Source organism: Petaurus breviceps, unplaced genomic scaffold (genome assembly GCF_028583685.1).
Source record: "Petaurus breviceps papuanus isolate PSGF00001 unplaced genomic scaffold, PetGlider_PUasm1.0 90792, whole genome shotgun sequence".
Lineage (NCBI taxonomy): Eukaryota > Metazoa > Chordata > Mammalia > Diprotodontia > Petauridae > Petaurus > Petaurus breviceps.
Genome location: NW_027187347.1, coordinates 6,903,929 through 6,925,438, shown reverse-complemented (window position 1 = coordinate 6,925,438; position 21,510 = coordinate 6,903,929). Strand labels below are relative to the sequence as shown.

The 21,510-nt window shown below is 34.8% G+C and overlaps 1 protein-coding gene across 4 annotated transcripts in view; it reads right to left on the bottom strand.

The window, feature by feature from the left end:
• NECTIN3 (nectin cell adhesion molecule 3) overlaps window positions 1–21,510 on the bottom strand; it is a 207,130-nt gene that overhangs the window by 150,600 nt on the left and 35,020 nt on the right. For all 4 annotated transcript variants that reach the window (XM_069069821.1, XM_069069819.1, XM_069069820.1 and 1 more), the window contains exons 2-5: window positions 18,232–18,573; window positions 10,023–10,319; window positions 7,715–7,832; window positions 4,654–4,805 (exon numbers count right to left, since the gene is read on the bottom strand). In XM_069069821.1, coding sequence (XP_068925922.1) covers window positions 4,654–4,805; window positions 7,715–7,832; window positions 10,023–10,319; window positions 18,232–18,573 — 909 coding nt within the window. The remainder of the gene's footprint in view (window positions 1–4,653; window positions 4,806–7,714; window positions 7,833–10,022; window positions 10,320–18,231; window positions 18,574–21,510) is intronic.

The following is a 21,510-nucleotide window of genomic DNA, read 5'->3' as shown; positions in this document are numbered from 1 at the left end:
GAAAATGCAGAGGTCACATAAATCTATTTCCCACAAAATTCCAGGAATTTACATTCTTTTAGAGGAATACCCCTATAAAAGATATCCATCCAACCAAACTGAAACTATCAACTGTTGAAGAATTAGCTAACTTACATCAGAGGCGGGGCACTCCATTCTGAAAAGTCTATTTACTGTAAAGTCCTTCACTGTATGAGGGGAAAAAAAACCTACTGATAACTTTTATGCCTTGGTTTTACCTTGTGTTTCAGAAGTCACACAACAGAACTCTGCTTTCCTTTTCTAAAAAGTTCTCCTAGTGCAGTCCCCAATTCCTTCAAATGATCTTCTCGTGGCACTTTTCTAGACCTTTCGCCATTCTGGCCAAATCTCCTCTAGACAGGAACCAAGGTGGCATGGTCCCATCCCCAACAGTTAATCAAGAGTAGCAGGACAATTCCTTTCCTCATTCTGGAGTATCCTTTTGATAACAAAAACCTCAGACTAAAAGGAAATACAGTGTGATGTAGTGGATAGAGGCCTGGCCTTGGAATAAGAAAGCTGGGTTCAAATCCTGACTGAGAGATACCAGCGGTATAAATCAGGAATAGTTATTTATAACCCCAACAGTTCCAAGAAAGTCTCCGAGACTATAAAATACTACAGAGTTGCTGATTTGCATTGGTAGAGAAAGTTTTTGACAATGAAGGTTCCTTACGATCATGAAATTATAGGCATGTATTTGGCCTTCCAACCAGCCCCCCTGTAATGGGAATGGGAATTTGAAGATCTTCCCTGCCCCTTAATAGACCTAGGAGGGAGTATGAAAACCTCCCTTGCTTTGAAAGTAAACTCTACCCCCCCAATAGGCTGAATGTAATCACATGGAGCCTGTGATGGAGGGAATTTGCTAAAGGGTGGAGCAGAGCCCACAGGATACTTCCCTGCTGTGAAGATAAACTCTGCCCCCTGATAGGCTGAATGTAGTCACATGGAGCCTGTGGTGGGAAGAGTTTGCTGAAGGGAAGCAGAGCCCACAGGAAGCTAGTCAGAGCTAGCCAAAGGATGGGGCAGAGAGGGGCTCGGCAAGGAGATAGAGAGGTTTATGAGTAAATATTGATCTTGTATTGGTTTGTGGGAAGGCTGAAGGATGCTGTGGCTCTCAGTGTTATTGTGGCTTCTGAGTATCTTTGGTACTATGATGGAATAGGCTTACTGGTTTTGGGATTCAGTTTTCTGGTAACTAAATAAATGCTTCAGTTCTATCGGCCATCTGGACAGTTTGGTATATTTCGTGATCGAACGCCATGCGATACTTATAGTCATAGACTTTATCGTGATCATTGTAAATATTGCATTGGTGCTACACCCCTTGACCCCACCCCAAAAACGAAAATGCATTCATATATGGGCCTTCATTACTTCACACCTGTACTATTTCAATAGCCTATTGGTTAGCCTCCCTGCCTCAAGTTTCTCCCTTCTCTGATCCAGCCTCCATTCAGGGGTCAAAATGATCTTTTATAAAGTATACATCTGACCATATCACTCCTATTCCAAAGGCTCCCTACTGCCTGTAGGATCAAATATAAAATCTCTTCTGTAAACTCTAAAGTCCTTCACAACTTAGCTCCTTCCTACTTTTCTAGTCTTCTTACACTTTATTCCTCTTCATATACTTTATGATCCAGTAACATTGGCTTTCTTAATGCTCTTCAAACACCACAATGAATTTTCCAACCCCTGACTTTCCACCATATCTGGAATAGTCTTTCTTCTTCTTTGCCTCTTGGATTCCCTGGCTTCCTTCAAAACGCAGCTGAATTCCTACTGACTGCAAGATACCTTTTCTGGATCTTTTCCAATTTTTCCCACTATTAGTTATCTTCCCTCAGTCATTTACCTGTATATATCCTGTAAGTAACATGGTGGTTTATATGTTCTCTCTCCCAATAGAATGGGAGCTCCTTAAGGGCAGGGATCACATTTTGGCCTTTTTTGCATCCCCAGCACTCAGTACAGTGCCCAGGACATAGTAACTGTTTAATAAATGCCTGAAGCTATTATTGATGATACTGATACTTCGAAAACATCACAAAATTGATTTTTAGTAATATTTGAAAAGACCAGCTCTTTAATCTCAGGGGATTGGTGGAAACTGTTTTCATGGTCAATCTTCTCTTTTTTGCCCCTGGTCCAAGGCTACTGTAGGATGGGTGGAATGGTAGAACCATATCTTGTAAATCTTTTAGTCAGTGGAAAGTCCCTAGCACTTTAGACCACAGAGTTACAGATCTAGAACTGGAGTGGATCTTTAAAGTCATGTGGTCAAATCTTACATTTTACAGATTATTGCTTGGTCCCAATCATACAATGGAAGACTTCTGGACCAGTAAATCCCTGAAATTGTTTTAGATGACACAATGTGCTATATTTTTTCAACTAGCCTTTTAGGGAAACATTTATTGCTAGACGGATAAGGCAGATAAGCAGTTAGTTCTCCAGTTCTGAAGGATGATAGCCTTAGGAGAAATCACTGTCTTTTAAAAATTACAATATTTTTCATCTTTACATACCGAAAATGAAATTTGGGTCATATCCTACTACAAATGAAGATTTCTATGAAATAGAGCATTACAAGTGGTATTTAATACAAAAAAAAAATCTATTAATTTGAAGTAATTTGCATACTTCCTTGTAGTTCTTTGTAATGAGATGGGAACTACATCTTAGTTCGTTAAGTTATAATGAAAACTTTTTTTTTAATGTTGAGTTAAAACAAAACTTTTTTTTAATGTTTGAATATAGACCTGTGATTTCATCAGTTTATAGTTTTCCAGGTATATAAATTTCTTCTATTGATGCAGATAGACATGCATCTCCTTTATAACTTATAATCTTAGTGTATTACTTAGGGCACTAAGATTTTAAGTGACTTGCCCATGGTCACATAGAAGCAATACTTCAACCTTGATTTTTTAAAATTACAAGACTAACTCTCTAGCCTTACTTAATAAATGCATTTTGAAAAAAAAAATGAAGTCCAAAAGATTTGTGGAGATGGATTTCTACTTGAAGTAGAACATTACTAATTACTTAATAAATGCTCAATTTCAAATCCATTTTAAATGAAGACTTTAAGACCACAAAATATCAAAATTATCAAATTTAGTCCTCAATTATCCTTGCTGGTATATCTATGTGTAAAATTAATTCTGCTGTATGTGTATACGAACATTTTGTATTCATATCTTCTAGTAAAGTCCTTCTTACAGTGATTCATACTGGCACAGATATGATGCGGAGTTCTTGCAGGCCAAAACAGTCAAGTGTAAGCTCTAGCAAGTCCAACTACACTAGAAAAGTTAGCACAGGTCTAATGTGTTGTTCAGGGGTGACCAAGAAATTATCCCATGTGATTTAATTTTTTTTACCTATTTTTTACCTACCTACCTACTAAGGTATGAAACAAGCAAGACTTGGATAAAGTTAATGATCCTTGAAGTCATAAATATACACACTTATACAACAATGTGGAACACCAGAAATGAAGAAGACATCTTAGGGTGAATCTGAGCTCTGTCACAAGTGTCTATGTTGTTTTAATAAGTCAATTCCCCTTTCTTGGCTTCATTAGACCAGATGGTCTCTAAGATCCTTAAGATCTAGCTCCAAAATTATGACATTATATATATATATATATATATATATATATATATATACATAAAACTGATATTGAATCATGATGATGCTTTTGATAATTATGATGCTAACAAATATGGATAAGTATAATTTCAAAAAGACATAAGGATAGTAATGTCAATACAACTAAAAGAATTTCAAAAACTGATAAATATTAAGTTATAACAACAGAGATTTTTAAAAATATAGTCTGGAAACAAAAAAATAATACCAAACCTAAAAACCTATCATTTCAGTATAATACAAACTACATTGTATCACATAAAAATTAAATTTATTCTTTCCATATGTCAAGGCATATGGTCAAAATATTTATTATTATGTTTTTACTAATTCATTTATATAGATAAATATCTAGCCAACTCTTGATATTACTTACAGATACCACCACAAAATAAGTTTTTAAAATTGTTTATAATTAGATGGAGGGTCCCAAAATTGTGCATTTTAGATAAATTTTAAAAGATATAACCAGGCATAAACTCCCAATTCTCTCATAACAAAACTTAGCCAGAATATTTAACTGCAATTTTTATGGCAACAACTAATTTGGAAACTGAGCATAGAAAAATATAGTCTTTACAATTCCACATAAAAATATTCCTAATTTAGTATCAAAGTGCCTCAATTTGGAAGTCTTAATCCGATGAAAATAAACAAGATCATAAAGTAGGTCATTTTTTTACTAATAAGGCAAATGCAGACTTTTCTGTCCCAATTAATATGTTATCAGTCTTGACAAACAGGACTGAAAATTCAAAGCAAATAAAGGGGCAAGAAAACTTTGTTTTTATTAGTTGGTAGAACAAACTATTTTAAATAAACATATTTTATTAAATCCATTTGTCTCAAAATCTTTAACCAAAGAAATCCAAAAATAAGACCAAAAAGGATCTTCATTTAGCTCTAATACCATAAGGACATTTAATAGAATACTTTAAAGCAGTTAAATGCAGGGAAATGGCAACTCACCTAATATGTAGATGATCTTTTGAGCACTTCGTTGGCCAAGGGAATTTGTAACCTTACAGATGTAAACACCGGAGTAATTGTAAGTCAGTGGATTGATAAAATACAGAGTATTCTCTGAAGTCTCTAAACCATCAGGCCACTGTCCATCCAACCTGAAAGATGTTCAAAGATGTTAATGATATTCTTAGAATGCACTAATACCCATTTATTTAAGCTCCAAAACATTGTTATTTGAAAAGAGGCACAAGGCATAAGGTATAGAAAGCTAGTCTTAGGGTAAACAGTACCTGGGTTCAAGGGTCTACCTTGATGCACACTGGTGTAATCCTAGGCAAGTCATTTTACCTCTGGTAACTTAAGAAAGTATCTAAGACTACCGATTACTGTCAAACTGTATTAGAGGAAGTTTCTCCCCCTCTCCCTCCCAAAGTTCCCTATACCAATAAAATCTTATTTACCCTATATAAGGCTTGCTTTGTGTACGTACACACACACACACACACACACACACACACATAAGTCTTTGGCCATTTTTTATACACTCAGCACTTAGCAGAGTGCCTAGCACATTGTAATTTCAACTGTGGAGGAAAATTATCCTAAACAAATGGCAGTTTTATAATTCTGTAGTCATAATACTTTAGTTAACAAAAGATCATTAACATTTTTCTCTTGAAATATAAGTCTATTAAGAAGTTAAGTCAAAGTATCAGAAATGCAGAGGAAAAAGTTTTTGAAGAACTTTAAATTATATTTCAACTTTTATTCTTTACTTTGCATTTAGTAGTTATTTAATAGTTGCTTAATTCAGGTAAATCATATATTTTTAAAATGTTAATAAAATTAGAAAATGCCTTTAATTAGAAGTGTTCAAATGACATCAACTCAACAAACTGCAACTTCTATAATGTGAAAGGCACTTTGCTAAGAATAGAAAATAGAAAAACCAAAACAAAAAAGTTTTGGCATTCTCCCTACACGAAGGTAAATACAAAAATACAAGATAATCTGAGGGTGAAGAGAACAGTAACATTTTGTGGGTTAATCAGGGAAGGTTTTAAAGAGGAGGTATCCTACTCGAGTCTAAGAAGATAGATGAGGACCCTGAGAAGTAGAGAACAATGGAAGATGGGATAGAGAGGAGTACATTGAAGCCAGAGGATAAAGAAGGCAGGAGACAGAATGCTAACAGCACAAGGGGGATAAAGTAAAACTAGAGAGGAAACTCATAACCAGATTGGGATGGGCCAGAAATGTGATGTCAAGAGTTCGCATGTTTTCTTTATTGATATCAGGAGCTGCAGAAGGCTTTTCAGCAAGGAAAGAACATGGTAAGACATATACCTAAGAAGGATTCATATCAACAGCTATGACACCAATAATGAAGCTCTTACACATGAGTCAAGAAGGCTACAGTTCGGGGCGGCCAGGTAGCACAGCAAGTAAGAGCACCGGCTCCAGTGTTGAGAAGACCTGGAGATCGAATCCCGGGCTCGGACACTTAGCACCCACCCAGAAAACACCTGGCCGTGTAACCTTGAGCAAGTTACTTAACCCCAATTGCTTAGGGGCGGCCAGGTGGCTCAGCGAGTAAGAGCACCGGCTCCAGTGTTGGGACGATCTGGAGATCGAACCCCAGGCTCAGACACAGCACCACACCCAGAAATAACTGGCCATGTAACCTTGAGCAAGTTACTTAACCCCGACTGCTTAAAAATTAAAAAAAAAAAAAAAGAAGAAGGCTACAGTTCAGCTAAGAAGTGATGAAAGCCTGGACTAGCTTTCCAACTGTCCCTGTGCTTCATTCCCTCTTGAATCTAGAATATTTCCTTACCATATGACTCCACCCATTGCTACTTTTCCAGGCTATCATACCTATTCTAGTCTCATTTTATCCTTTCAGAACCATAACTCTATAGTTATCCAGTTCAACTTTACAGTGTTCTCTACCTTTAAGTCCCTTGAGAGGCAGGATGATAAGAGTTGATTGGGTGTTCTGTTTTTGAAGTCAAGAACCGGGTTGAAATCTAGCCTCTTAATAAGAAGGCACTTACTAGCTATGGGACCCTGGGCAAGTCACTCATCCTTTATGTGCTTCAGTCCATCTATAAATATACCTGATATCATTAATGTCCTTTTCCATTTCTAAAACTATGATTTTATTAACTTGCTGCAATTCGGTCCTTCCTACCTTACCTGTATTTATCCATGTCCAGACTCCAACAGTGGATTATTCCCACCATTCTGGCTTTCTTCACCCCAACTGTAATGCTGTTTAATCCCACTAGAGGAAGTCACAACCAGGCAGTCTGGGTTTGGTAGAAATCTGCTCTTTTATCTCTAGTGAGCCAGAGGCAAGACAACTCTGTCACTCTTTTCTGAATGACTCTCTAGCACTAATTCCCATCAGCATCAGCAGAGTACAATGGAGAGATGGATTTAGTCTCAGAAATCTAAGCTCAAATCCTGGTTCTGTGGCTTAATACTCCTGTGACCACAGGAGCCACTTAATCTCTGAGTCTCAGTTCATCCTCTGTGAAACAAGAAAGGAGAACAAGATGGCACCTTCTAGATCGCACCATTGGATGGGGGACTTTAAGGCACCTCCCAGCTCTGAATCTAAGATCCTATTACCTACTGCAAATCTTCTTAATCTACCTAGTCTACTCTCTTCCCTCTTACATATCAGTTTAATGAAGAAAAAAAAGGTCACTCATCAGGAGCAATCTTTTTCTCTAATTACCATCTCTAACTTATTCAACATCATCCGTCACATTCTCTCCTCTTTGTCCTAGTCTTGGGTAAAGGACATTTCTTGTCATTCCCTATGGTCTCTTCTTGCCGCCTGCCCCTTAGATCACTTCTTTACCTTTCTGTATCAGTGTATTCTATATCTTTCCTAAGTACTAAAGGTCCAATTCTAGTACTGTTACCTATAATGATTAATGGAGCTTAGAGATATCAATTACAGAAATGGAACGTGAAGGACATGAAGTATTGCCATCCATTTTCAAAATATATTTTACAGAAAATTTCCTCCTTTAAAGTAATATTCTGTTACCTGCTCCATTTAGACTGTGAAGGTGGTGGATTTGCATCTGCATTACACTTGAGATTAACATTCATTCTTCCAACAAACCAATTCCCATCATACCCTGTGACTGAAACTTCAGGGGCATCTATAAAATATGAACATATTTCCAATGAAGAACACAGTTTGTCATCTGAAATGAGTTATAAAATGAAAATATACATATAAAGCATGTCCATAGATTAAAGATTTTACTTTGCTTTATTTATTTTGCATATATAAGTATAACTAATATGCTAATTTTGTGAATAACATTGAAAGGAGTGCATATGAAAAATAATTCAAGAAACAAATTGTTAGCAAAAGCAAAACAAAAGAAAGATCCAGGAGTTCAAAATAACAGCAGTGGATGGTGGTGGTAATAGTACTAATACCATGTGACATTTACTTAGAGCTTTAAATTTTACAGCATAATTTATACCTAGTAAATGATTTGATTCTCACACCAACCTTGTAAAGTATTGCTGATATTATTACCTGCATTTTACAGTTAAGTAAGCAAAGACTCAGGAGCATTAGAAACTGATTTAGAGTCATACTACTAGCAGGTTATCACATCAGAGGCAGGACTGAACCTGTGTCTTCTTCACTACTCCTTTACATGCTGAGAGCTTTAGAAGGCACATATAAATAATACACAAAACTTTCCAAAAGGTATAACTAAAATACAAGAGAAATCAATTTAATGGCCTATTGAAAAATCCTTTTGTGAAGAACTAGTTAATTTTCCATATATATAGTAGATTTTGTGGAAGAGTATGTTAAAGGAGAACTGGCCTACTAAAAGCAATTGCCTTTGGGGAAAAAATAACAAAAAATAATCAAGGATTCACTAAGTTTGCTTCACAAAGAAAGTTGTAGTTTTACGTATTAAATGAAAATGAAACATGATGAACCTACTCACCCAGCCTGCAGAAGCAGTAAGAATAAAGATACATTGTTCAATGCAAAATTGGTAAAAAAAAATAATGATAATTATAATGATGATGCCCCAAATTTTACAGATTAAGGAAATAAAAAATTCCAAATAAAATTAAATCAGAGTTACAACACTTTTTAAAGTTTTTTTTAACGTTTTTTAAAAAGCACTTGTGTATCATTAAAGTGTTCTCCTTAAGAGTGTCACATATTAAATGTCTGCATTTTGTGTGAGTTGAGACACCTTCCCCCAAACTATGTATACTTTAAAAAAAAAACTGTTCAGGGCAGGGGGGAAGGGAAAAAAACCCCACCACTACCCCTCAACCTCCAAAAAACATAAATTTACAATCAGGGAATCCAGTCATTATAAAGAGTCAATATAAAATACTCTTAGTTTTAGGACTGAGTGCAAGAAACTACATGAAGAAAATGTCAGAGTATGTTTATTATAGATTCTACAAAAAAATTCAATTTATGCTTAGATATAGGAGGAAAAATAGTAGATAGAAGAAAAAATTCCATACTAAAAGTATTTAAGAATGGGAGCTGAAATGTATGAATTTAATAAAAAGTTAAGAGGTTCTGAAGGCTATATAGACAAGAAACAAGATTCAGTTATCTATGTTCTCTCTGTTTCACTCCTAGGAACATCTTCAGAATTGAAAGTAATAGAGAGTTACAGAAGAAGAAGAGAAGTCATAAAATGGATATCAAACCTGAATACATTGCTTATCGTTTAGTAATAAATGAGGAAGATGTACAAATACATACAAAGAAGCTATATACAGGAGAAACAGGAAATAATTAAAAGGATGGGGCACTAGAATTAAGAAGGGGTGGGAAAGATTTTTGCATGGGAGATTGGGATTTTAGCTGAGACTTAAAGGAGGCCAGGAGGTTAAAATGAGAATATTCCAGGAATGGGGGACAGCCAGAAAAAATGTCCTGAGCTATGAGATGGAGTGTCTTAATCTGAGGGGAAGTATGTAGGAAGTGAATGGTGTGGGAAGAGAAGGGTATAGGAAGGGAAGGAGTGGTTATGAAGGGCTTTGAACACCAAATAAGATTCTGCATTTGATTCTGGAGTTGTTTGGGAGCCAATAGAATTTATTTTGGGAGAGGGGAGGGAGAAATTAGTTGGCTCTAAACCACATTAGCAGTTGAATGGAGGATATAATGGAGTAAGGAACCCTTGAGGCAGGCAGACCACCAGCAAGCTACTACAATATTACAAGCATGAGGTAAGGAGGGCTTATACTATAGTGGCAGCAGTGTCAGAGGAAAAAGAGGTGTTGAAGAAAAATCTGAGTGTAAATAAAATGAGTGACAGTTTATGGTAAATACAGATATTACTTACATTGTATATCCAACATAAAAGAATATCGAATTTCCTTTTCCAAAGCAGGATGCCTCACAACACAAGTAATACGTCTTCCTCGAGCAAATTTGGTTGGAATAAGCTTATACTGGCTTATGACTGTCACAGTCTCATTTGGAAAAGAAGTTACAGTGGATTCCATTTCACCAAGATCACCTTCCCAATCAATCTGTGCAACTGGTTTTCCGGTGGCTGCTGTACAAATGGCTGCTACTGTTTCATTTCCACCATCAATTAAAGGGTATGGTCCCTTTTTTAAGCTCACAGTAGGCTCAACTGTTTAAATTAAAAAAAAAAAAGTTAAGCTTAAAAATATGTTTATTCAAACAAAACCAAGCACTTCTAATGTGTATGACTTACAATCTACCTAATAACACTCTTGGGTTAGTAGCTTACAAGGCAGTGCCATTGTCAACTCTGTAGGTGATTTGTTATTTTATCAAGTTTAAAGACAATGGGAATAAGTCCCATCAACAAATCCTGGTTTCAAACGGATTTATACCAGTGCTTGCTAACTCTGAAACGGGTACATCTTAATTCAGGTGTTCATTTCCTAAAAACTGACTACAGATGAATTTTGATTAATTGAATCATGTTTTCCCATTAATAATCTATAAATATATATTTATATATCATATAAATCTATGTATTTATATAGCATATAATCTATGATAAATATATAAATACTATTATATAAATTATATAAATATCTATTATATGAATACATGTATAGAAATATATAAATATAATTTATAATATGATTTATATTATCATATAAATCTATAGATTATATATAATCTATATGATATATAAATATATTAATTTCTCAAGGATTTTTCATTGGCTTCAAAATCAACAAAGATCACAACCACTTTATATAATTAAATATAGGGGGTCTTCAAAAGGCACTTTGTCCAAAGAGTTCATTACCCTCTAGTCAAGTTGGTTCTTGGGCAACCTATGTAGCCTATCACCAGGACTACAACTGAAGACTTTCCAGATTAGAGAAGCATGTTCTGCTGTGCTCATTTTCTACTGGTGCAGCCTTTAAAAACCTAAGATCAGTTTCACACTGTGATATGATAGTAGAGTGAGGTTTTATGACAGTGTCATTATTAAACTGGAGCTACACTGTTATTGGAAAAAACACTAGTTTCAACATGTGATAAAAATCATACTTAAGAATGCACTGTCTTTTAAAATCAAAGCGGTTTTATTTTTTAAATACAACAATGACTATATAGAATATTACTGTTCCCCCTAAGTTAGATCTGTAACAGATGTAATATGTATTTTCTGATCCCCTAAATTAAGTGTAGGAATTTCTACTTCTAAATACAGAAGTCATGTCTTTTAAATTCCCAAACATCATTTCATTTATTTAAATACCCTGATGAGAACTATATCAGCTACTGTGTCATTAAGTATCTCTTATAAAATTCTTTACTACATGGGATAAACAAGATATTAGACACCAAAGAAAGCATCAGTCTCAAAATTTAACAAATATACATTTCCATATAATAGTTTTCCTCTACAGCAGGTACATGCTTACATAGTACCATCAACTGATTAGGTAATCACATAGATTAAATGAGAATCAAATTACAAAAACAGTACTGTCAACTTAAAAAGGAAAATGTTATTTAATTTTTAAATTTTCTCTAAGATGTATTATGATGTTCACTGAGCTATTTGTGAAGCTAATATCACTTACAGGGGGTATTGGCCACCTGCAGATTAGTATTTACTTTATACTAATCTCCTAAAATCTGAGTCTAAACATACCCAGTGATAAGAAACAGGCACCTTACTGGAAGTTTGAAGATGTTTCATCAGACAAAGGCTTATCCCACTCCCTTAAATTTTTTAAATTTCCCTGTAACCACAGGTAGAGAGATCCTTCACAGCTGAGATACAGCTTCTCCTCCTCAAGGTCCCAGAGTCCTCCTCACTACTGACCAGGGAAAACTCCTGTCAACTCCCCTGATGAGCTGGGTCTTGCACAACTTTTCAGCTGTCACTGGATCTATGGTCAGTTTGGCTAGAGTTAGAGTTTTCCTAGAGCAGAATCTATGCCCAAATCTATGTTGTAAGACTGCTCTCTTCTCTACAGTAGCAGTGGAAGTCCTGTGAAGAACTAGTAGCGGGAGCACAGATAGATGCCATCTGTTCACATGTCAAGAGATGGTCACAGCCCAACTCTGATACACTGGACTCCTCTCAGCAATGCAGTGATATAAGTCAATCCCAAAAGACTCATGATGGAGAGAAATATGTGCATCTAGAGAAAGAACTAAGATTATATCCAGGTGGAAGCAAAATACCTGATCTTTTTCCTTCTCTTATTTGGTTTTATGTCCTCTTTACCATTTTTCATTCCAGCTGGTACAATCCGTCCTCATAACCTGACTAATGTATAATGTGAAAGTATTTACAGATCCTATACTTGACTATATGCCACCATGGGAGGGAGGGAGGGGGACAAAATGTGAAACTCAAGGAATTGTGGAATTGAATCCTGTAAACTAAAAGGAAACAAATTAATTTAAAAAAATAAAGATTAAAAAAAAAAGAAAAAAAGATAATCTGTAACTATGAAGTCTTTTAAAACCAAAAGAGAGATAAAAGAAAGTAAATTAAGTTCAATGTTTATATAGGGAAATTCTAATTAAATTAACAAACTCACAAATATGCTAGGAACAGGTCAATTGTCTGTGTCCTTTCTCTTTTCCTACCAATTACTGGACAAATTACCAAAATAAAGAAAAGTAGCTTACGTTCAAAAAAAAAGAAAAAAGAGATGGTCACAGAACCTAACCTGCTAGGAAATAATGCTAAGACTAAATAAAGCAGGATGATCTAAGTGAATGGCTAGGGTAAAAGTTGACCTATATGGCAAGCATAGCTCAATCCTTAATTTTAATCAAAATATAACTTGTATCCTCCTTCCCCAAATGTCATTTTTTCCCTTTCTCCCTATACCTAGAATTTTATGCTATCAATCATTTCACAATCCTATTAGAAGCTAAATTCCTACTTGATATATAAAAAGCTTTCTCAAAGCAGATGAAGCAGATCCATTTTTCAATAACTACTGAAACATAACAAAAAATTAACCAAAGTGAAAGTTTCTAGAAGCTAAAGACTACCATCTGTTGTTTTTTTTTTTGTGCATGGTGCTTTGTACACAGTATTATAAGACCATAAATTTACCAATGGAAGGGTTATTACTTCTGTATTTTGAACCTTCTTAACGTATTTTTTAAAAAGGAACTACTTACTAAGAAGTATTTCACTACTTTAAGGATGCCAAACCTAATAAATATTCTACAGTCAGTTCTAATATACTCTTGAACTCACATCTCACTGTTCCCTTTTCCTTTAGATCAGACAAGGTAAAGGTAATTTAAAACACACACACACACAGTTTTGCTAAATTTTTTGCCTTATATCTTACCAGCTCCATGAAATCTTTACTAATTAACAAAATCTGACAACTGGAATCCCTCTGTCCTGTTCACAAAAGGAAAAGCACCTTTTTATCCAACCCACTTTTCTTATCCCCAACCTGTCTCCCCTGTAGCTGCTAAGTGCTTTTCTTACAGAAGAGGGTGAAGAGAAAAGTTCTGTCTTCACTAACCTTTTCTTTAGAGAAAACACTTTAAAACCTAATATCTGAGTAGGAATCATTGTAAAATTGTAATTCCATACAGACTCCTAGCACAAAGACAAGCAAGAGTTCTCACAGGGGCGGCTCGGTGGGGCAGTGAATAGAGCACCGGCCCTGGAGTCAGGAGGACCTGAGTTCAAATCTGAACTCAGACACCAAACACAAAAACTAGCTGCGTGACCTTGGGCAAGTCACTTAACCCCAAATTGCCCTCCAAAAAGCAAACAAAAACAAAAAAAACCCCAAGAGTTCTCATATAAGTTCTTTGGTTAACTCTTACCCAAAGACTACATCCAGTCAAATTTACAATGAATGATTAGTTGAGATAGCAACAGAAGAAAGGTACAAAAATCAAAATGTTTCAATTATATGCCATGTGTTCTTGGAACATATAGTTTAAATATATTTTACATAATAGTCAAATTTGTTTCAAACAGTTTATTTTCATTACATTTGAATTTTGTTTCATTTTAAAATTATGCTCAAAATAACTAGGCCATCATTGAACATTGAAGATAATGTTACTCTAGATCCTGTCCCCTCCTTTCCATTCTCTCAATGCTATGAAGTTGAAGGCTCATTACTCTTGCAACATTCTCCCCCATAACAATGTATTTACTACAGTATACATGTCATCATTTTTTTTAATGGAAAAAAAATAGATACACATTGATTGGGAAATGGCTTCAAGAAATCCTCCCACATATGAATGTCATTGATTATTGTGCAATCAAAACTAACAAATATGAAGAAATATGAAAAATATGCAAAGATCTGTAGGAATGGATAAACTGCAAAATAAAATAACATAATGACTTTAAAATGTAAATTAAAAGATTACTAAAGTCAAATTCTAAGTTAAATCAAAGATTTTAGGAAACAGATAATGAAACATAGCTCCTCCTAGGAGGTAGGGACAAACAGGGAAAACACTGTATACCTACTCAGATAATTATAATGGATGTTTTTGCTTAATTGTTATTCTTTGTCAGGGCCTTCAATCTGGTTCTCACAATAGTGTGTGTGAAACAAATATGAGGTGAAAACAAAAGACATCAATAAAACTTATTTTCAGAACTTCTTGGGATCAGAGTAATCTCTCACTAAGTGCCACTTATAGCCTCAGTTTGTTCATCTATAAAAAAAAATCACTATACTGAATGACATCTAAGGTTATCTCTAGTTATAGCATTCTGATTTTACTAATCCTCTGAACTCATTATTTTTTTATAATGTATATGTGCTTCTTTCACTGCTTTTTAACTTTTCATGTATTTGTTTTGTATCTCAACCAGACTAAATTTCTTCTAAACTTTTTTGCATTCATTCACTATTTAGCACCAAGATATTCATTTTAAAAAATATATCGAAGACATAAAGATCTGTTGAAAAAGCTACCTGAAGCACTCAGGAGCTTCTAAATTTATTTTATACTCACACCACACATTATAAAGCAGGGGAGGGAAAACCTCTAATTGTACAAAATGTAGAAAAATATGTTATAAGGCCATCAGTTCAAAGAAAACCATCTGAGATGCCCAACCTGCTCTGCTCTAATAAGTGCTTTTTTGATCTATTAAATGCAGTTAAAATATTCTCCAGCTATGTGAGAATGTGAATTCCCATTTACCAAAGAAACGATTAGCATTTTTATGCATTATATATTTCTTGCTATGACACTTCAACAATTTCACTGTAGTGAAATACTATACTTGTAAAGATTAGTTTCTGTGTCCTTTAGTCAATCTATACTATAATCTATTTTTTCCTAATTTTTAAGATTAAAAAATCTGTTTCTTTTGTTTACATGAAATGATGGCAATGCTAAAAAAAAAAAACAAACTATCATAAGTACTAGATGAGGTGCATTCCTATTACCTATATATGGCAAATACTCCCCCCTTCTCTGCCTTTGCTCAGGAGGTCTCTTGAGCATGAATGTTCTCCTGTCTATCTCTCAGAATTCTAGGCTCCAAATTAAAGCTTGGCTTGATTGCCCCTGGGCTTCTCCCCTCATTCCAAAATTATTTGGGAATCTATGCACATGCTGTCCTCACACTCCCATCACCAATAGAATGAAAGTTTCTCAAGCTGTTGCTTTTGTCTTTGTATTCACAGTGCCTCACACAGAACAGAAACTTAATGTTTGTTGAATATAACTGAATCCAAGTAGAAAGTCAAATTTTTTTTAAAAGGGCTCCAAACTTACAAGGCTATTACAAAATACAAAGTACCTTTAATGGATTCTATGATTAGTGCTCCTAGAAACTGGAGCTTCTAGAGAAACTGGAGCTCCTAGAAAGCTTGATGCTTTTGTTTGTAAAGACACCTGAGAGAGAAGGATCACAACTATCATAACAATTACAGTGATCCAAAAACAGAAGGGGATTTTTCTTCAAGAATCAACAGCTTTCCCCCTCAGTAAAGGCTTGTCAGGCAGACTGAGATCAGTTAAGAGTTAGACTAGATGATCTGAGGTCCCTCCCAAAATTCTGTGACTCTCTGAATGTTATCAGTGAGTCAGTCATAACAAGCAATCAACCATGAAGCTAAAGGTTCTATAAAACAAACGATAGTGGCAAGAGTCCGTTTGCACTGTGCACTCTCCAAAACTGAAGAATCTTTCTTTTATACTAACAAACATCCTTATCATTACTGGAAGAAGGAAACCTTTTTCCCTTGGTCAGGGGTAGCATGCAGTGTTTTGTTTTGTTTTTTTTCCATTTGTTCTTGCTCAAACAGTTAACAGTGACATGTTCCCGAGTTTGAACTTACCCATATCCCTCCATGCTTTTTATGTAAGTGTTTCTAAATCATCCTAAAAGTAAGCAGCAGAATATCTTTGTGCTGTTACTTGCACAAAAGGAGAATTTAAAAAAATGGGAAAATGTCTCTAGTGACAAACCTGGAAAGTAATTACCTGTATTAGTAGTGTCCTGGCTACAATTCTGGTTGAGAGCTTACTGACACTGTTCTTCTGATGAGGTGAAGTTAATAAAAGCAAGACTGGGGAGTAGGGGTAGGGGTGCAGTATGCAGTAATGAGTCAAATGTTAGTAGTTGTTGCTATTTTTTCAACAAGCCACCAATTAAAACTATTTGTCCACCTTGTGGTGGACAGTTCTGGTGTACAATAACACAATTACATTAAAAGTCAACTTTTCTATACTTATTCTTTCATTGCTTCAGTCTAAGTGAATATGTCAAATATTAAATTGAATGTTTTTAAATTCAAAAATTTCAAAACCAATTTTACAAAAAGAGGAACACAGAAAGCTAACAATAAATGTGAAAACTAAATTATGAAAAAAGTAAAGCTACAGACTATTATTTTGAAAACTTAAAAAAATTATACATTTTTACCTTTTTAATGCCTTTCCTGAATGACTGGCAGTTATGTCATATAGTTAGTGTCGTGCCAAATTTCTAATCAGACCTTCAGCAGAACAATTTAAACTCTCAAGAAAGCTTTCTTATAATTGTTTATTATCTTATTTCCAAGCATTATGACTGCACTGCCCTAATTAAACCTCTCTAAAGTAATTCATAGATTTTGTAATTAAACACAATTTTCCCAAAATTTTATGGCAAATGGAAGTAAAAATTATACTTCCTAACAATCAAGTTCCAAAAAATCTATTCAAATCTAAGAATTAATTTTACTTTAAAAACATAAATTCCATATTTTAAATACATTTCAGATAACATATTTGATATTTATTCCTGTGTTTCACCAACTGCAAGTCATTAACAGCAGAACCTACTTAAATAATTTTGGTTACTTAAACAGAGTCTGAGGAATATAAAGCATTTAACTAGCTGTTTTTTTTTTTTAATTTTTGCTTCTACTTCGGAAAACTTCTACCAAGAGTTGATGTGCAAATAACTTTTCAACTAAATGTTCAATGCTGAGTCACAGTCAGGGAAATTCAAGTATTTTTGATTGAAAATTTAAGTCATCTTACACCTTTTATTTAAGTCTTCAAAAAATAAGTCCAGAAGTACAGCTGTCTTTCTGAATGATATCTGAAAACAACTGTTTTGATGTCTTTGAAGATTAAATACTAGATATTATGGTTATTATTCCCTAAGACCTCTGTAGGATAGTTAAGACCCATAATCGGTGCAGAAAAAAAAAAAAAAAGAAAACTAGTCTAAAATATCTAGAGACGGTTGTTTCAAGGATACCATGACTTAACTTCACATGAATTTTTTAAAAAAATCAATTAAAAATGGAAATGCTATTAAAATCTGAAAAACTAAGGAGAATATAAATACGTGTTAAGCTGAAGCAACTCAGGTTCACAACTACATGTCCAGGAAAAACATTTTAAAAAGAAATATTTATGTTAAATGTACATGATTCACATAAAATTACCAACAAACATGATGAAGACTTTAGAATTAGAAAGAACTTCAGTCTTCAGTACTATTCTAAAGTTTCAACCACTTCATCTCCTTGGAAATATCTTCATTATACATAATATATTTACAAAAATTATTCAAATATACCTACCCAGTACAGTTATAGTTGTAGATGACTGTGCATTTCCTAATGGGAATGTAACTGCTTTGCATATATATTCTCCTGAATCAGAGAAGTCTATGTTGCGGAGAACAATTGTTGCATCATTAAGTGAATGATTTTTAAATAAGACTCTCCCTTGATAGGCCTCTTGAACGGAGAATCCATATTGAGGATGATGCACTGCAACTGTCTGTGAACTTTTGCCATGAATCTTCTCCCATGAAACTTGTGTTATAGTTTCATTTACTTCAATTATACACTTCAATGAAACGTTCTTCCCCCATACTGCTGTAACATATGGTTCCACAATAATTGGTCCAGCTAAGGCACCTAAAAAAAAAGAAAGAAAAAGTTAAGTATTAGTAAAGTTAATTAAAACCTGTGAAATCACAACTAAATTTTCTTCTTCAAAAAAAATGAGAGAATTATCAAAGGAAGATTCTGAGGTTCTGGTCCTGAATCTCTTGTCCTGGAGATATTGCCAGGATGAGAAACACTCCTACCCATCTCCCCACTCCCTTCCTTCTCTGTCACACTTCTCTCCTCCCTCATCCTCCATTACTTGTTACTAAAATGCTACAGAAAATAAGATACTGAAAAACATTAAAAATTATGCCGTATCAAATCAAATGCCATAATAACATACTTTTTACATTCTATTTTACCATTGTCTGTAGATCACTGGTACCTTATATAGTGCCTAGCAATTCTTGCTGAATTAAACATAATATCAACAGAAAAGGACAATGAAATAGTTTCAGCAGTATGAGTACCTCAACCTTTAAATAAGCTCAAGTCAACCCATTCTCCCCAAGGCATGTACGCATAGAACCACAATATGTGTTTATGAAGGGTGACACAAAGCACTGGAGAGGGAATAACATAAGACAAAGCTGTAATAAAGAGCTTTGACTGAAGGGCACATATTAGTTTGCTTTTTTTTTTTTTTACCTTCCCAGAACAGACCTTTGCCCAAAGGCACCAGATAACAATAATTGCTAAATAAATGAATGATAATTTGATAGTCACTGGGAAACTAATAAAAGTTCCTGACAGAGGAATGCTAGGACAGACCAGTGTTTAAGAAATTAATCTTCCAAGAGTAATTAAGACCAACTGGAAAGAGGAAGGACTAAAGAAAAGAAAGGGAGGCTACTGTACCTAGTCTAGGTGAAAGTTAAGGAAGGCTTGACCTAAGATGGCAGCAGGAGGAATGGGAAGAAGGGACATAAGAAATATTACAAAGGTAAAACAGATGGGATTTTGATAACTGTTTGGACATATATCTTGAAGGAAAGAAGGATTAAAGATGCTTCTGAGGTCAAAACAGATAAAAGGTAGAACTAGTGATGCCAGCTAATACAAAAACATGATAAGGAATATGCTTTAAAGAAGGGAGAAGCTCCGGTTTGGACATGTTCAATTTGAGGCTCGAGTGGAACATCCCAGGTACAAGTATCCAGAAGGCAGATGAAAATGTGGGTCAGTAGCACAGGGCTGGGAAACACAGATAAATTCTGGAGTCATGTGGATATAAATGATAGCTGAAACCCTGGGGAGTAAAAGAAGGAAAGAGCATAAAGAAGAAAGGAAAGCAGAAACTTAAATGCCAGCATTAAAAATAAGCCAATGAAAAAATGAGGGGGAGAGAAATCCTGTTTATTTACACAAAGTTTAGTATAGCTCTCTGACCAAGATGGAGGTAGGCTGGTAAGCTCCCACGTCTGCTCCAGCAAAAACCTGAAATTCACATCAGACAGAATAATGATCACAAAATCCAATGAAACATCCAGGTCACATGAACAATAAGATGACAGATTTAGACATTTTCTTCAGTCCTCACTAACTCTCAAATCTCCCCACAAACAAGAATCACACACCAAAGGAAAAGAAATTAGAGTTTTCTCCATAGAATATTAATTTGGTCACAAGAAATGATGAAAGAAAATTGCAAAAACAATGGAAAATGTGAGTTGATGGAAAATGAAGTGAGCAGAATGAGAATAATTTATAGGACACCTCTGTAAAGAAAAGTAACTTTTAAAGACTTAAAAACTGTGATCAAGGCAATGGCCAAGGATATCTCCAGAGGACCTATGATAAAACATGCTATTCACCTCCTAACAAACAAATAATGGACTCAAGATGTACAAAAAGATATACATTTTTGGACATGACCACTGTGTGGAATCATTTGACTACACTAAGAACAAGGTTTGTTGGTTTTTTCTCTTTTGGTTTTTTAATAGGGGATCCATGGTTATTACAGAGGTCAAAGGAGCTGGGATTAAAACCAAGAGTCACCTACCCAGCAAAACTGAGTATCATGTTTCAGGGGAAAATATGGTCATTCAGTGGAATAGAGGACGTTCAAGCATTCTTGATGAAAAAACCAGAGTTGAATAGAAAATTTAACATTCAGATACAAGAAGCAAGAGAAGCATGAGAAGGTAAACAGGGAAAAGAAATCATAAGGAACTTATCAAAGTTGAACTATTAACATTCCTACATGGAAAAACAATAATTGTAACTTATGAAACTTTTCTCAGTAGTTGAAGGGAATAGAAATATATATATATATATACACACATATATATGTATATATATATGTCTATATATGAGGGTATATGGACATATGAATACATATGTGAATGTGTGTATATATGTTTACAGGTATACATAGATAGAGGGCACAGGACCAATTTAACAGGAAGGGATGATACTTAAAAGGTGAAATTAAGAAGTGAGAGAAGAATATAATGAGAGGAGATGGGGAGAGACAGAATGGGGTAAACTATCTCATATAGAAGAGGCAAGGGAAAATGGTTACAATGGAGGGTAAGAACAGGAAGGCAAAAGGGAATGGGTCAACCTTATTCCCATTGAATTTGGCTTTAGGAGGGAATGAAATACACACTAAACAGGGTATCTCACCCTCCAGGAGAGTAGGGGGGGGGGGAAGGCGATGAGAGGGGAATGATGGAAGGGAGGGAAGTTGGAAGCACCCACTTTTGAAAAGGGACGGGATCAAAGCAGAGAATAGAACAAGTGGGAGGTGGGATAGGAAGGAGGGAAATATAGTCAATCTTTTACAATATATCTACTATGTTATTGTTTTGCATTAGCCACACATGTACAACCTATACTGAACTGCTTATCTTCCCAGTTAGGGTGGGTGACAAGGGAGGAAGGGAATGAATCTGGAATTCAAAGCTTTAAAATCAAATATTCAAATATATATACTATTATTAATACTATTTTATATGT